Genomic DNA, 17631 nt, shown 5'->3' on the forward strand with positions numbered 1-17631 from the left:
TTTTACAACCCCATCTATAAATATATTAAACAACCATGGTGACATTACACATCCCTGTCTAAGACCTACTTTTACCGGGAAGTAGTCTCCCTCTCTTCTACACACCCTGGTAGTAGGTTGGTAGACAGCAACCACCCAGGGAGGTACTACTGTCCTGCCAAGTGAATGTAAAACAAAAGCCTGTAATTGTTTTACATGATGGTAGGATTGCTGGTGTCTTTTGTCTGTCTCATAAATATGCAAGATTACAGGTATGTCTTGCTACTTCTACTTACACTTAGGTCACACTACACATACATGTACACATTTATTTATACACACACATCTGAGTTTTCTTTGATTTTATCTTAATAGTTCTTGGTCTTATTACTTTTCCTTTTATATCCATGGATAAGTGGAATAAGAATCTTTCCTCCGTAAGCCATGCGTGTTGTAAAAGTCAACTAAAATGCCGGGAACAATGGGCTAGTAACCCCTTTTCCTGTAAAGATTACTAAAAAGAATAATATATATATATATATATATATATATATATATATATATATATATATATATATATATATATATATATATATATATATATATATATATATATATATACATATATATATATACATATGCGTGCAATAAGATCACAGTAAACAGGTGATTTCAAAATATGCAAAACAACCACTCTGAAAGAATAGAGAAATTCCAAGCGCTTTCGTGACTACTCACATTATCAAGGAACTATGAAAGTGAAGCATCCAAGGAAGCTATTTAAGGGGTCCGGCCAGCACCTCACTATCAGATCCCAGTAAAAAAACTTTTGATAAAGAATTCCCCCCAAAATGCTGATGGATGTGTCTATAAGATTCCTTGTAAAATTTGCGATAAAGTTTATTACGGTCAAACTGGTAAAAATCTCGAACTAAGATTAAAACAACATAAATATAGCATTAGAACTGGACAAGATTCCAATGCTCTATTTATTCATGTAAGAGATTTTAACCATCCAATTGATTTTCAAAAAGTTGAGAAAGTAGTATTAAGCAAGTCCATGGTCGACAGGAATATAATTGAATCTTGTTTCATAAAAAGCAGTTTTGACAATACGTAATATGAATATTTCCTTTGGTTTATATAAATTAGATCCATTTATAATTAATAGAATTTGGGAAGAATTTAATAATACACTGGACAAATAATTTTTAAATTTTCTTGGGTAGAATAGCTTGGGGGTGAGTTGTGCAAAGGACCTATCCAAGTTGGCTCGCCACGCGTCACGTGTTTAACCGTTGTGGGATCTGATAGTGAGATGCTGGCCGGACCCCTTAAATAGCTTCCTTGGATGCTTCACTTTCATAGTTCCTTGATAATGTGAGTAGTCACGAAAGCGCTTGGAATTTCCCTATTCTTTCAGAGTGGTTGTTTTGCATATATATACATATATAAGAGAGATGAGAGATAGATATTGAAAAAAGTGAGAGCAAGTACATAGGAAAGGTATATAGCAGAAGACTTTACAGTATACACTGAGGGAATCTACAGAGGGGTATTCACTCTCTCAATAGAGGAAACCACGGACAATAAAAGCAGAGGTGAAGAAAATGTAATTGATTACAAAGTAATACTGCAATGTGTCATCAAAAAGGTTAAGAGTCCTCACTGAGCAGAGCTTAATATGTAGTGCACAATGGCATCTACATTAAGTCTCAAAGTTTAATATATCTTCATAGAACCAATAACTTCGCCCAATTTGGAAATCAAAATAAAATACCCCATAAATAACTGACCAATTTGGCAATCAAAATACCCCATAAATAATTTATTGCTCTGGATAGTTACAAAATGAACTCGTACTAACCAAGACAGCACTTTCTCAAAAATCTATTTTTTTAACACTTCAGTATCTATTACTGTACTGCATTTTAGAAGCCAAGAGTCAAGATATATTATGCAATATCGATTACAAGTCACATACATACATTACAAGTAATGCACAACATAAAATTTAAGTTTGAATTGGTCTGAAATATGGGAGATAATTTATGTAATCTTTGAATTAAGAATAATAAGAGGTATTACATCAAGTTAACCCATCAATTTAATGAACTAACAGGAGGGTAGTGGGTGGCAGGTAATAACAATCGTGGTGGACAGAGAAGAGACCATTTTGCTGCGATCATAACCTAATGGACAATTTTGTAACCAACTGACCTTGTCTGTTTTTTCTGAACTGACTGACCCAGCAGATTTTGTCCTGTATTTCTGAAGTCTGTTAAACTGAGGATTTACTGTACAATACATAAAAAATCTAAATCAAAGGCTTGTACATGTATAGTAATCTTAGAGCAACTAAAAATTCACATGAACAGCTATTTAAATAAAACAAAATCTTCATCAAGGAATTACTGATTCAGTACATAATGCTGCTTCTAAATCTTTCATACTAACTTCTTCAATGTTGGTTTTGATGGAATTAGATGGACATGTCCTCTGGTGCCAGTGAGTGACCCCACCCTTTCTTTGGCCTCTTCTTTTATTCCCTCGAATAAAACCTCTCGGAACTCCAACTCCAAATGATACACAATTTGGAATTTTGTATGCAACTTTTTTTCTATCAACAGTGGCATCACCGTTCTTTTTATTGATTACAATTGCTGACTCTTCTTTCACTGTGACAGTCTCAAGACCAGTCTCTTCGCATTCCATAGCTGCTCCACTTTGGTTCATTTTCTCTAGTTTTCTGCAATTTCCTAATTTCCTCCATGCCACGTCAAAGCGAAAGTCTGCTGGGAACTTGTGATTGTCTATACAGTGAGCCTTCCTCTCGGTAGGACTGCCAAACTTCTCAGAGCATGTTTCCAGGAAGCACTGATACTGCACGAGGGACAATATTAAAGACTGGTTATATTTAACATGTCATTCTACTGCTCTCACTTTATAAAACTTAATTTATTGGTTTAGCTTCAATTTTTCTCTATGCCATTAGCCTGCATTATATATTAATGGCTTACAAAAATGATAACTAGATGAATAAAACACATGTGCAACACTTGCATATCTTTACTGTAGAGAAGGTTCACCACACAGTGACTTGATCAAGCCAATACAAAGAATACCACCGAAGACTGTGAAAGACATGTAGTAGTAGTTTGAAATGATCAGTCCCTTAGCCTTGAAAGTAGGTGTTCAGTGCAAGTGTGTGCAACAAATTTATCAAAGCTGAGAGACTGATCTCCTCAAACTACTACTACTTCGTGTCTTCTACTGTCTCCACCATCACTCTACATAATGGACTGATCAAAGTCACTGGCTGGCAAAATATCTCCACACTAAAGATACCAAAGTGTTGCACTTGTCTCTTATTTGTCATCATTAGTCCTTACTTTCTCACACTTACTCACTAAACTTATCAGTTAAACCATTAAAACAGAAATCTTGTGTCATAATCTATATTCTCATCTCCAAACCAAAGGAAAATAACATTGATCTCAAGTAGTTTTTAAGTACTAGGATAAGTCTGCCTGAAATGCCCCAGCATGACAGTGGCTTTCTTTGTATTAACAAATCAAAATTGTAATTACACACTGTAACCTTAGCAAAGAAATAAAATCTTTATCTTTTATCTTTTTAAATCTAAAAACCACAGATATATGACAGGTCATATACGTATCTGTGTTTACCCTTACTTATAAATGCCATGTAATACCATGTAAGGGTTCTGAAGAGGTATTTGAGAGATTTGAAAAATATTATACATGTTGGTTTGTGGTATACTTGACCCAAGATGCAACAGTCTGTACAAACATTAAAAAGTGACACAACACCTATACATAGAACATAAGAAAGAAGGAACACTGCAATGGGCCTACTGACCCATGCGGAGCAGGTCCATGCCCCCTCCCCCCCGGATTAGCCCAATGACTCACCCAGTCTGGTCACCTCCACTCAAGGAAGGAGCATGGCACCAGACCCATCAGCACAAACTAGTCAGGTCCAACTCACACCCACCCACACCCACTCATGTATTTATCTAACCTATTTTTAAAACTACACAACGTTTTAGCCTCAATAACTGTACTCGGGAGTTTGTTCCACTCATCCACAACTCTATTACCAAACCAGTGCTTTCCTATATCCTTCCTGAATCTGAATTTTTCCAACTTTAAACCATTGCTGCGAGTCTTGTCTTGGCTGGAAATTTTCAGCACACTATTTACATTCCCTTTATTTATTCCTGTTTTCCATTTATACACCTTGATCATATCCCTCCTAATTCTACGCCTTTCAAGAGAGTGCTAATTCAGGGCCCTCAGTCTATCCTCATAGGGGAGATTTCTGATACATGGGATCATCTTTGTCATCCTCCTCTGTATGTTTTCCAGGGCATTTATATCCATTCTGTAATACTGTGACCAGAACTGAGCAGCATAGTCTAAATGAGGCCTAACCAAGGATATACAGAGTTGAAGAACAACCTGAGGACTTCTATTATTTATACTTCTAGATATGAAGCCAGGAATTCTGTTAGCTTTATTGCGAACACTAATGCACTGTTGTCTTGGTTTTAGATTACTGCTAACCAGAGCTCCTAAATCCTTTTCGCAATCAGTAGTATTAAGATCTACATTATTTAGTTTATATGTGGCATGGTTATTTAACTGTCCAACATTTAGAAAATAACCATGCGACATATAAACTAAATAATGTAGATCTTAATACTACTGATTGCGAAAAGGATTTAGGAGTTCTGGTTAGAAGTAATCTAAAACCAAGACATAATCTAGAGGTTATACAGTGGAACCTCAAATATCGAACTTAATCCATTCCAGGAGCTAGTTCTAAATTTGAAAAGTCTGAAAAGCGAAGCAGTATTTCCCATAAGAAACAATGGAAATACAATAATCCATTCCAGAAACCCAAAAATATTCACAAAAAAATACATTTTATAGAGATTAATTACAGTTTTACATGCACACAACAAATATAGTGTTCAATTATGTATTAATAAGTGTAAATAAACATATAAAATAACATTTTTACTTACCTTTATTGAAGATTGGTGATGGCATCTGGAAGATAGGGAGGAGGAGAGAGGGAGTTGGGGTTAGTGTTTGGAAGGAGAATCCCCCTCCATGAGGACTTCAGGTATCAAAGCTCTCTCTGGGGTTACTTCCCTTCTCTGTCTTTTAATGCCACTAGGACCAACTTGAGAGTCACTGGACCCCTGTCTCACAAAATAACTGTCCACAGTCCTCTGTTTCTGGCACCTCTTTAAAAATTTCCCTAAAATGGGACATGGTTTTGTCAATGAACTTGTTGCAAAAATGGCTTGTTTCAGCTTGCTCAGGGTGGTACTTCTGCACAAACATTTGGACATCATTCCACTTGGTACAAATCTCCTTAATCTTTGAAGAAGGCACCTCATCCACTCCGTCTTCCTCCTCTTCTGAAGCAAGGTCCTCAGCTGTGGTCTGATACTGTTCTAGATGAAGCTCTTCCAGATCTTCAGTGGTTGGCTCTTCCCTGTGGTCCTCCACCAACTTTTCCACACTCTCGCCACCTACCTCCAGCCCCAGGGTGTTCCCCTATGCCACAATAGGGTCCACAACAGGCAGAGGGTCAGCTGGGTAAGGGACAGGGTCAGGGTCAGCCTCAAACCCTTCAAAATCCCTCTTTTGGACACAATCTGGCCACAACTGTCTCCAAGCAGAGTTCAAAGTCCTGGAAGTCACTCCCTCCCAAGCCTTACCTATAAGGCTTATGGAGTTTTAGATGTTGAAGTGATTCCTCCAGAACTCTCTTAGGGTCAACTTAGTGTCTGTGGTCACTTCAAAGCACTTTTCAAACATTGCTTTTGTGTAGAGTTTTTTGAAGTTAGAAATGACCTGCTGGTCCATGGGCTGGAGGAGAGGAGTGGTGTTAGGAGGCAAGAACTTCACTGTTATAAAACTGAAGTCCCTAGACAAGAGGTCTAATAAGTTTGGAGGATGAGCAGGAGCATTGTCCATTAACAGGAGGCACTTGAGTGGCAAATTATTGTCTAGGAGGTATTTTCTCACACTGGGGCCAAACACTTCATGGACCCACTCTTTGAAAATTTGCCTTGTGACCCATGCCTTATTATTTGCTTTCCACAAGACACATAACTTGTTCTTTATGGCATTGTTTTTCTTAAACACTCTGGGATTTTCTGAATGATACACAAGTAAAGGCTTCACTTTAAAATCACCACTAGTGTTAGCACAGAATAAAAGAGTAAGCCTATTTTTCATAGGCTTGTGTCCTGGGAGTGCCTTTTCCTCCTGAGTAATGTAGGTCCTCTTTGGCATTTTCTTCCAAAACAGGCCTGTTTTGTCACAACTGAACACTTGTTGGGGTTTTAATTTTTCAGTGTCTATGTAAACCTTAAACTCCTGTACAAGCTTCTCAGCCGCCCGTTTGTCTAAACTGGCTGCCTCACCATGCCTTGCAATATTGTGTATGCCACTACGCTTCTTAAATCTGTCAAACCAGCCTCTGCTGACCTTAAATTCACTATCAGCACTGGTTCCAGGAGTTTTCTGTACCAGATCGGCATGCAACTTCCTTGCCTTTTCGCAAATAATGGTCTCTGAAACACTATCACCTGCCATCTCTTTATCCTTGATCCACACCAGCAACAACTTCTCAACCTGATCGATTGTGTGTGGTCTTTTTTTGTTAGCATATTAACACCTTACGCAACATTAGCTTCCCTGATTTCTTTCTTTGCCAGGATAGAACCGATGGTCGACTTGTTTTTCCCATACATCCTGGCAAGCTCAACAAGTCTCACACCACTCTCATACTTCTGTATTATTTCCTTCTTCACATCTATGGTGTTTCTCATTTTCTTTAGCAAGTTTCTTTGGGCCCATGGTAGCTCATTTCACAGTCCCACAAGCACTAAACACAATGAAATAATCGTAAAATGTTTGAATGAGAGCGCAGGTTAGTGTTCACTCAAGCATCAACAAAACCAGACTGGCTCACGGTGCCTGTGTGGGTACGCGGACAGAGCGGGCTGCCGGACAGGTCCGGTACCTGGCGGTTCGAAAATAGGGGCGAGTTCGATAATAGGGACAAAGTTGGTTCGAAAAAAGCGTTTGATTTTCGAAGAGTTTGATAAGTGATACGTTTGAAATCTGAGGTTCCACTGTAATCAAAACCATAATTTATAAAAGGGTGGAGGGGTAAGCTAGTGGAAGGCCTCAGTCAGATGACCAAAAGCTACAGCTGCAGGTCATCATATAGCCAAGACCATGTCAGGAAACACTTGCCCACTTTCCTGACAAACCTTCCTTAACCTATCATTTACCTTCCTGTTGATAAGGTTAGAACGTCTTCCTTAATACTTTTGTTTTCTTTTACAATCTTAAAGGTGGTTATTTATGTCTTCTTGTTCTCGTCCTACAGCAAATGAACACATATTATTAGGATCAGTTTGACCAAAATGCCCCGGCATGATAGTGACTTTCTTTGTACTAAGCAAACCAAAATTTTAATTACACATTGTACCCTGTACAAAGAAATAAACCTTTATCTATTATCTTTATCTTATAGCTAATTCTATAAGCTTTTCTTCACGACTAATTATTTTTAGCTATGGCAGCCATTTTGTAGCTTATTTGGGCCACTTTTTAGCATCTTCACACCTTTTTTATATCCTTACATAATATGACAGCTACATATGCTAGATATCTCGGCATTTCTCCATCTATATATTGTATCTGAAGGATATTTCCAAGTTGTGCACAACTGTTTACCACATCAACTTCCACCCACCAAGGTAGGGTGACCCAGAAGAGGAAACTTTCGCCATCATTCATTCAATAGCTGTCTTGCCTGAGGTCCACTCGCATCACAATTCCAGTGACTTTCTGAGCATTCCTTCCCTACAATCTGATCAGTCTATCACTGCCCTCAAAATTCCTCAATAAACCTTTGCAGCTTCTCTTTAGAAATCTTCCAAAAGACATCATCAGCAAATAGCAACTGTGACAACTCTCACTTTGCATCAGATTCAGTATTTTTTAATTCCTCAATTCTCCCCAACACCCAAAATTCACTTCTTTTACATCTTATCTGTAAATATGTTAAACAACCATGGCAACATCACTAAGTCTCTGTCTAAGGCCAACTTTTAATGGAATATAATCCCCATAACCTGGCCTTCAATATCCACATAAAAACTCTTTACTGCTTTAATTATTATATTATTATTTTTATTATTATTATTTCAACTAACTGGCCATATCCCACCAAGGCTGGGTGGCCCAAAAAAGAAAAAACAAAAGTCTCTCTATTTAAATTTATAATATATACAGGAGAAGAGGTTACTAGCCCCTTGGTCCCGGCATTTTAGTCACCTCTTATGACATGCATGGCTCATGGAGGAAGAATTCTGTTCCACTTCCCCATGAAGAATTATTATTACAATAATCATGGGGAAGCACCAAACCCATAAGGATCATATACCACCTGAGAAAGGGAAGTAAAGATATTTGTTCCAACAGTAGCCCCAATTCCTTGGATGAAGAGCCCTTTGCCAGTATAAGAACATAAGTTTATTTCGGCACAGGTATACATAAGTAGTACAATTATCATACATAGTGTAAATTACTGAGGATAATCCAAAAAAGTCAGACAAAGTGACTTGTTTCCACCGAGGTCATTGAAGATATCCCTGTTGAAGGGTTACATATAATTATAACCTGGATGGACTGTTTTCTGCCTTTGGTACACATTACTGACATGTCCCAACAACTGATTACACTAATTTTGGCATCAGATTTCCCACAAAATTCATCATTCCAAACAATCTATTTCCAGACCTGACTCTGTACAGATATCCAAGTAGTAACAAGTCAGGTGGGACATAAAGGTGAATACAAACAGGAAGAATGTGTCTTGCATTCAGCAGACAGAGGATCAAGCCTCCACCATGCTTTGCACTGAATGACCCATATGGGTTTAGCACTTAACGTGAATTATTAAATTATTAAATTAAACAAGTCAGGTATAGTGAAACAATGAAGATAATAATTCAAGGCCTACATATGAAGCAATTAGCTAGGCCTACTACTCATATTTATGAAAAATTGCACTATATAGAGTGACTGTATAAGAGCTCACTGTATTCCCAAAATACTGTGTACTCAACCCACACGGGTGACAAGGTGCCAAAAAGCTGAAGGGGGCTATCAGCTAGAAGCAGTAGTGCAACAGATGATCCTACAAGCTACAAGGAAAGCTCAAGTTGATGTAACATCAATTGCAATCAAGAAGTCATAGTCCATCTGTACTGAAAGTACAGGTCTCTGAGAGGAGAGAAGGTAATGTGATTGTGCCCAGGTACGAAAAAAAAAATTAGAAATTGAACCCTACGTGCTCTACTCACCATGGGCTGTCTTTCTGCCATAAGTTTAAATAGCGTGTCATGAACCTCGAGAAGATGAAGATCTAGCAAGTGGTGTGAAGGAAGCGACTGCTTGCATGTGGAGCAAACATAGTTGTGAGCACTGCGCTGATGGCTGGCATACTCAGCCACTGTACTGAAAGTTTTCTTACACCCAGTTACACTGCATTTTGTTTCAATCCTGTGACAGATAGGAAAATTATATGAATAAATACTCTTGAATTGTGAAATAAAAATGTGCACAAGTTTTAACCCCTTAACTCTCCAAACCTAGATCTCACTGTTACCACTAGTGCTCCAAACGTAGATCAATGTTTCATTTTTCCTGCCTCCAAATTTGGCATGATTGGCCTGAGATAACTGGTCAGTATAGAATGGGTCTTAACACTTGGTGTGTGCAGTATTAAAAAAATCTGGGATCACTTAGTACCTTGTGAGAGCACCAGTTCAACTGAACGCCAGCTAGAGCAAACAGCGCAGCAAACACCAGGGATTCACTGATGTCATGTTGTATTAATGCTCCCCTTTTAAGAGGAAAGTGATGTTGACCCTGAGTTTAGTGGCTCTGAGATGGATGTAGACACAAGTGATCAAGGAAATAACATCGATAATAACCCATGTGCAACATTTGTGCAACATCCTTTCAATTTTGATACCTGCCAGAATGTCCTATAACCTATGCCCTAAGTAAAGAGAAACAATTCGGGAACATGTGCAATAGGTACGAGTTCAGCAGACCGGTTGGCTGGGTGGGTGGCTGGGTGGCTGGCTGGGTGGCTGGCTGGCTGGCTGGCTGTTGGGTGGGTGGGTGGGTGGCTGATTGACTTTGGCTGTACTCACCTAGTTGAGGTTGCAGGGGCCAAGTCCAAGCTCCTGGCCCCGCCTCTTCACTGGTCGCTACTAGGTCACTCTCCCTGAACCGTGAGCTTTATCATACGTCTGCTTAAAGCTATGTATGGATCCTGCCTCCACTACCTCGCTTTCCAAACTCTATCTCTGTCTGTCTGTCTCTATCTCTGTCTATCACTTTCTCTGTCTCTATCTCTGTTTATCTCTGTCTCACAGGTATACATAAATACAGTTATTATTCATAGTGTAAATTACCTAGCATAACCCAAAAAATCCAGACAAAGTGCTATACTGTGCTTGTAGATATACGGCATAATAAGCATGACTAGCAAGTAATACACATTTTCTCTTGTTCAGGAATCAGACATGACGACTCTGCATCGATATGTAATACCCGTTGGTTCATGAGCAGCTCTCTCTCTCTGAGACAGAAATACAATACAATACAATACAATTTTTATTTCTTTGAAAGTTTACATTGAGATTCTGTAGTTACAATAATGAGTTGCAGTGCAAGAGCCACCATCATGCCATGGCATTATGGGTAGACTAAATTAATGGCTTACAGACTGCTTAATGTACTTGAGAAGAGAGACAAGCAGACAGACAGGAAGACAGAAAGACAGATAAAAAGAGACAGAGCTAGACAGAAAAACAGACAGATATGTTTATGTGTAACAGTGAAAACAAAAAAAGTCAAGGCAGTACAAGATCTTCAGATGTCACTCCAATGCTGCAGTGTCAGCAGTGTAGTGACACTCGTCTTGCACCATACTTTAAGGAGTTTCATATATACTCCAGCATGTCTAAAACATTGCTGGAACCTATAAATACTAAGAATATATTTCTAGACAATAGTACATGACCAAGGCAGGTGAAAATGTTCACCTGTCAGTGTGTTTGTGACTATTTGGGTACTATTTCAGTACTTAATATTAGTGTCAGAACAAACATTGGCTATGAAATCACAAAAACTACTACAAATTGTAATTATAAGAACATAAAAATTATATAAAAATAAAAACAAGAAAAAAAGGTACATCGACAGCACTTCTGCAAGCGGCAGGGCTCCATGTTGCCATCAGGTGAGCATCCAGTGCCAATTTCGCAGTCTTATATCTCGGTAAGTATTGACCCTAAATTTTTTTTTTTGGCCTTATTACACACAGAAAATTGCCCTCTTTAATTTAAAAAAAATTCAAAATACTACTGTATTTGGAGAGCTGGGTGAGAGAACATAGATCTACATTAGGACAATTAAGGGGTTAATGCTTAATCTCAAATGTTTAAATACCCAATTTAATAATGTAGAGTAAGCTCTTGTAGAGCTCATCTATATAATGACCCGTCCATACACACAGGTCACTATGCACTCCAGTCCTTGTTGCAAAGGTTTGCAACAAGGCTAGTTCCAGAGCTAAGGGAAATGTCCTACAAAGAAAGGTTAAATGAAATCGACCTAATGACACTGGAGGACAGGAGGGTTAGGGGAGACATGATAATGACATACAAAATACTGTGTGGAATAGATAAGGTGGACACAGACAGGATGTTCCAGAGATGGGACACAGAAACAAGGGGTCAGAACTTGAAGTTGAAGACTCAGACGAGTCAAAGGGATGTTAGGAAGTATTTCTTCAGTCATAGAGTTGTCAGGAAGTGGAACAGTCTAGCAAGTGATGTAGCAGAAGCAGGAACCATACATAGCTTTAAGATGAATTATGATAAAGCTCATGGAGCAGGGAGAGAGAGGACCTAGTAGTGATCAGTGAAGAGGCAGGACCAGGAGCTGAGTCTGCATCTGCAACCACAATTAGGTGAGTACTCCAGCCTGGTTTGAGGAGACAGAGTAAGCCTCTTACTGAAGACTGGGTGACTGTAATTCAAAATGTGCATCCAAAATTGAATAGCTCTTACTATGAAGATATTTCCATGTTCAATTTTGGTTGTACTTTTTCAATTGCATTTACAAAATTTCACAATACAGAGATGAGCTTTATAAGAGCTTGTACTGAAGTTTCTATAAAAAATTAATTTCTACATTATATGACATAAATGTAAAACTACATTTCACAGTCACCAGAATAATTTACATATTTCAATTAGAAGTTCAAAGACATACACGTATTTAAAGATTTTATATTTACAAACTAACAACTGCCATTTCACATATGCTATTTTTTAAGTCCAGGCCACATGTAATATACAGGAAGGCCCCTCTTATACAGCAGGTGAGGCTCTGGGCTACTGATGTAAAACAAAAATCACTGTAAAGTGAAACAGTCTTTTTTTCACTTTCAAATGCATATAAAAGCCTGTTAACATGTTTATACTATCATATATAAAGTGAGAAATAAAGCTAGGCCTAAAAATTTAATATGCACCACACAAATTATGTGTACTTCCCTTCATATATTTTCATTCTTAGCTTAGAGTGAGTGAATACAGCCTCTCCTCACTTAGTGACATACATATACTTGTTTACCGATGACTCAAACTTATGATGGGCCCTCTGACCAGTATTCATACCTAAATAATGTATATGAGAGATGATTTCCTCTATTCTGTTTATTACAATATACAGTACACTATAAACATTTAAAAATATATCAGAAATGTTATAAATGGTGCAAAGGTGACATTAAAATAATATCAAAGATGGTTGACACAAACCCACTACCATTATAGTATGCTCCTCACTTAGCGACGAATTCATTTACCGACATGGTCTTAGGAACGGAACTCTGTTGTTGAGTGAAGAGAGGCTGTATATATTTGTTTGTAGGTAGACTGAATAAATGAAGAATGGGTATAATTGAAAACCACTGCATTAGAGAAAGGCAGTAAAGTGGGGCCCTCCTGTATACATCAATGGTGCCCCAAGGATATGAGTCACAAAAGTTGACTAATATCCAGGTACTTATTTACCACTAGGTTCACATAGACAGGGAATGCTTGCTGGATACTCAAGACCCATAATTCTCAAAACCTCCTTCACATCATCCTCCTAACAACACTTCATACATGCATAAATAATCATGTCATATTTCAGACATGACTGGAGCTAACAAATGAATATACACATGGATTAGTTACAATAAAAATTAACAACTGTAAGTTATAAAGGGAGGGGTTTAAGATGTGTGAGCATGTTAGATAGGAGTGGAAACAAATGGTTTTTGGGACTTGATGAGCTGTTGGAGAGTGAGCAATGTATTATTTTGCAAAGGGATTCGTGGAAACCAGTTAACCAGACTCAAGTCCTAGAGGTGAGAATTACAGTGCCTGAACTCTAAAGGAGGGGGGTTGGGATATTTGGGATATAAACTCTCATATCTGCAAGCCTCTAGCAAGACAGTGATAGTGTGAATGACGATGCAAGTTTCTTTTTTGGGTCACCCTACCATAGTGGGAGATGGCCAGTGTTAAAAAAAATCTATTATTCTTATTATGACTTTATAGTATAATAGTATAATAATAAGATATTATCTCCTTTACAGTATAAAAATAAGGTATTAAAAGGATGCCAATGGAAATAAGTCACTGGCTTTTTTGGGTTATCCTAGGTTCTCTACACATATGCTGCTATGTATGATAATCTATGTAACTGTATTTGTGTGTACCTGAATAATCTTTCGTACTTACTTAATGTCCTGCCAAGGCAGAGTGATCCAGAAAACCGCAAGCACTGTACTTCCCAACTCCAGGAATCAAGTCTAGCAGACAGGTTTTCCTGAATCCCCATACAATTTTATTAATATTACCTAGAGTGTAGAAAGTCTTCATCATCCAGGTCAATGCATGGTATTTTCCTAAGAGGGCAGCAAACACGGAGACCTTCTGCAAAGAGAGGATCATCCCAGGTTCGATGCTTGACTCCTAGTGAGGCCAGGTAGCTCCATGCATCACTAGTCCCCATACTGAAATGATTGCTTTAATTACTAATATATGTAGAGTATAAATAGGATCCTCCTTCAGATACAAATGTGAGGACCCAGAGCCTCAGAGAAGTAAATAAAGTAAGGCTCCAAGGTAAGGCTATGTGAAAATGTTATTTCTCCTACTACCACATCTTTTGCTGGAAATGTAAAACAAAAAATGCACAATCCAAACAGCACTGATACATAAACAATATTTCTAATGCTACAAACTGCACAAAATTCATTTGACACTGACAATTACAAGTTTATTTCCATAAAGCTCAGTACATACAGTATACAAGTTGGTAAAGGCAAAACAGTATTTAGACCACATGATATTTCTGAAAAAAAAAAATATAGAGAATTTTAGGAACAGACAGATTCCAAAATATCACACTAAATATAGAACAGGCATGCCTCTGGCAAGTCAGTGATGAAGTGAATGATGATAAATGTTTCTTCTTATTCAGGTCACCCTGCCTTGGAGGGAAATGGCTAATGTGTTAAAAAAAAAAAAAGTGCAGTATATATGTGGTGATCTCCTATGGCCTGATTGGTCAGAGATTTAGCCATAGTTAAGTAACAGATGGAAATCAAGGACCCCAATGAAAATAAATCACTTTGACTTTTCTGGGTTATCCTTGATAATCTACACACATGTTGCTATGTATGATAATGTATGTGACTGCTGATGTGTACCTGTACCTGAATAAAATTTCTTACCTAATGACCTACCAGGGCTTAGTGCTTCATGAAACAACAAACATAGATGGATAGATAAATAGACAGATATAAACAGACTGACAGAAGGATGGATGGATGAGACTCACCAATCAACTAGCACCCAGGTATCTACTTACTGCTAAGTGAACAAGGGACGATGGGTGTAAGGAAATATGCCCAACATTTCCACCTATGCTGGGGAGTGATCCCCAGTCCCATGGTAGTTGTACTCACGTCTTATAAAAACAATTTATCTTAGAGATTTACATCTCTTATATTATTATCACGGAGAAGTACTAAACCTGTAGGAATTTACAGCGCCTGTGTCGGGGTGGGGGGATGGGGGGTAATGGAAGGCATTCATGCTTAATTCAGGGAACTGGAGCACAGCTACAATTCTTTAGTACAACTCATAGATACCACTGTCTAACAGATACCCAAGTCTTATAGACACCACTGATAGATACCTATGTCTTATAGATACCACTGTCTAATAGATACCTACGTCTTGTAGATATGTACTACTAATAGATACCTATGTCTAATAGATTTTTTTTTTATTTTATTAACACATCAGCTGTCTCCCACCAAGGTAGGATGGCCTGGAAAAGAAAAACTTTCATCATTTACTCCATCATTATCTTGCCAGAGGTGCGCTTACACTACAATTATAAAACTGCAACATTAAAACCCCTCCTTCAGAGTGCAGACACTGTACTTCCCATTTCCAGGACTCAAGGACAGCCTGACGGTTTCCCTGAATCCCTTCATAAATATTACTTTGCTCACACTCCAACAGCACATCAAGTCATAAAAATTATTTGCCTCCATTTGCTCCTATCTAACATGCTCACGCACACTTGATGGAAGTCCAAGCCCCTTGCACACAAAATCTCCTTGACCCTCTCCCTCCAACCTTTCCTAGGCTGACCCCTACCCCACCTTCCCTCTACTACAGATTTATATTTTCTCGAAGTCATTCTATTTCAATCCACCCTCTCTACATGTCCAAACCACCTCAACAACCCTTCCTCAACCCTCTGGATAATAGTTTTGGTAATTCTGCACCTCCTCCTATTTCCAAACTACAGATTCTCTGTATAATATTCACACCACACATTGCCCTCAGACATATCTTCACTGCCTCCAGCCTTCTCCTTGTTGTAACATTCATCACAGATGTTTCACACCCATATAAGAGCATTGGTATAACTATACTCTCATATATTCCTCCTTTGCTTCCATGAATTAAGTTGTCTCCACAGACTCCCCAGTGCACCACTCACATTTTTTCCCTCATCAATTCTATGACTCGCCTCATCTTTCATATCCATCTACCAGATACCTATATCTTATACAAACCACTGTCTAACAGATACCCATGTCTTACAGATACCTCTGTGGCCTGGTGGGTAAAGCTCTCGCTTCACATGGCGAGGGTCCAGGTTCGATTCCTGGCAAAGGTAGAAACATTGGGTATGTTTCTTGACACCGGATGTCTATGTTCCCCCATCAGTAAAATAGGTACCTGGGTGTTAGTAGACCGGTGTGGGTCGCATCCTGGAACAAAACTGACCTAATCTGCCCGAAATGCTCTGCATAGTATGTCACTGATGTCAGGTAGAAATAAAGACTATTATTATTATTATTATTATTATTATTATTATTATTATTATTATTATTATTATTATTATTATTATACCCATATATTATAGATACCACTGTCTAACAGATACCCATGTCTTACAGACACCACTAATAGATACCTGTCTTATAGATACCACTAATAGATACCAATGTCTTATAGAAACCACTGTCTAATAGATACCCATGTCTTATAAATACTATTATTTAATAGATATCCATGTTTTATATATATCCATGATTTAGTACCGTTGTGGGTTGCACCCTGGGGGAGAACTTGCAATAAACCCGCATGGGTTTATCCAGCTCCAGGAGGAGCGGGAAGTAACCAGGTTCAACCCAATAATAATATGATCAACTTAAGTGATAAACCAAAAAGGGTCATCCAGCAACATTGATCCAAGGAACTGGAGGACGGATCCAATTCCTTGGATCAAAATCACCTTACTAGACTCAAGGCACCTTCCATAAAGGGGGAGGAGACCCTTAAGGATAATTTATTTTAATTAGGGGGTGAAGCACTAAACCCGTAAAGGTTAATAATGTGGAATAAAAGAAGGTAACCAAGTTCAACCTCCCCAAGGAAGAAAAAATTATAAATCCAATTCCTTGGATCAAAAACGCCTGGAAGGCATCAAGGCACGTCCCTTGATGGGTCCCTGAATATAATAAAAATTAACGTCACTAACATTAACTGGAAATATTATAGAAAAAAAATGTTAAGTGAGTAACAGTCAGTTACCTCCTTTGTTGACACCCGTGCCGGCGCGCGAGCTCTCACCCACGTGTTCACCTTGATAGTAATAATAATAATAATAATAATAATAATAATAATAATAATAATAATAATAATAATAATTATTATTATTATTATTATTATTATTGTTATTGTTATTATTATTATTATTATTATTATTATTATTAATAGCAATAATTCTTGATAATAATTATTAATAATAATAATAATTAATAATAATAATCTTTATCTCTACTACATGTACAAGGTATACATACTACTATATAGAAAGCCACTTGTTATGCTGAGTATTTCCGGTAAATTAGGTCAATTTC

At 37.9% G+C, this 17631-nt stretch overlaps 1 protein-coding gene across 1 annotated transcript; it reads right to left on the reverse strand.

The window, feature by feature from the left end:
• Nucleotides 1-713: 713 nt before the first annotated feature.
• Nucleotides 714-17353, reverse strand: l(2)k10201 (lethal (2) k10201). The gene is made up of 4 exons (XM_053793784.2): nt 17303-17353; nt 14038-14193; nt 9407-9605; nt 714-2862 (listed from the first exon to the last, which is right to left on the reverse strand). The coding sequence occupies exons 2-4, from the start codon at nt 14190-14192 to the stop codon at nt 2383-2385; spliced, it is 834 nt and encodes a 277-aa protein (XP_053649759.1). The 5' UTR covers nt 14193; nt 17303-17353; the 3' UTR covers nt 714-2382.
• Nucleotides 17354-17631: the final 278 nt, after the last annotated feature.

The sequence above is a fragment of the Cherax quadricarinatus genome, chromosome 65 (genome assembly GCF_038502225.1).
Source record: "Cherax quadricarinatus isolate ZL_2023a chromosome 65, ASM3850222v1, whole genome shotgun sequence".
Taxonomy (NCBI): domain Eukaryota; kingdom Metazoa; phylum Arthropoda; class Malacostraca; order Decapoda; family Parastacidae; genus Cherax; species Cherax quadricarinatus.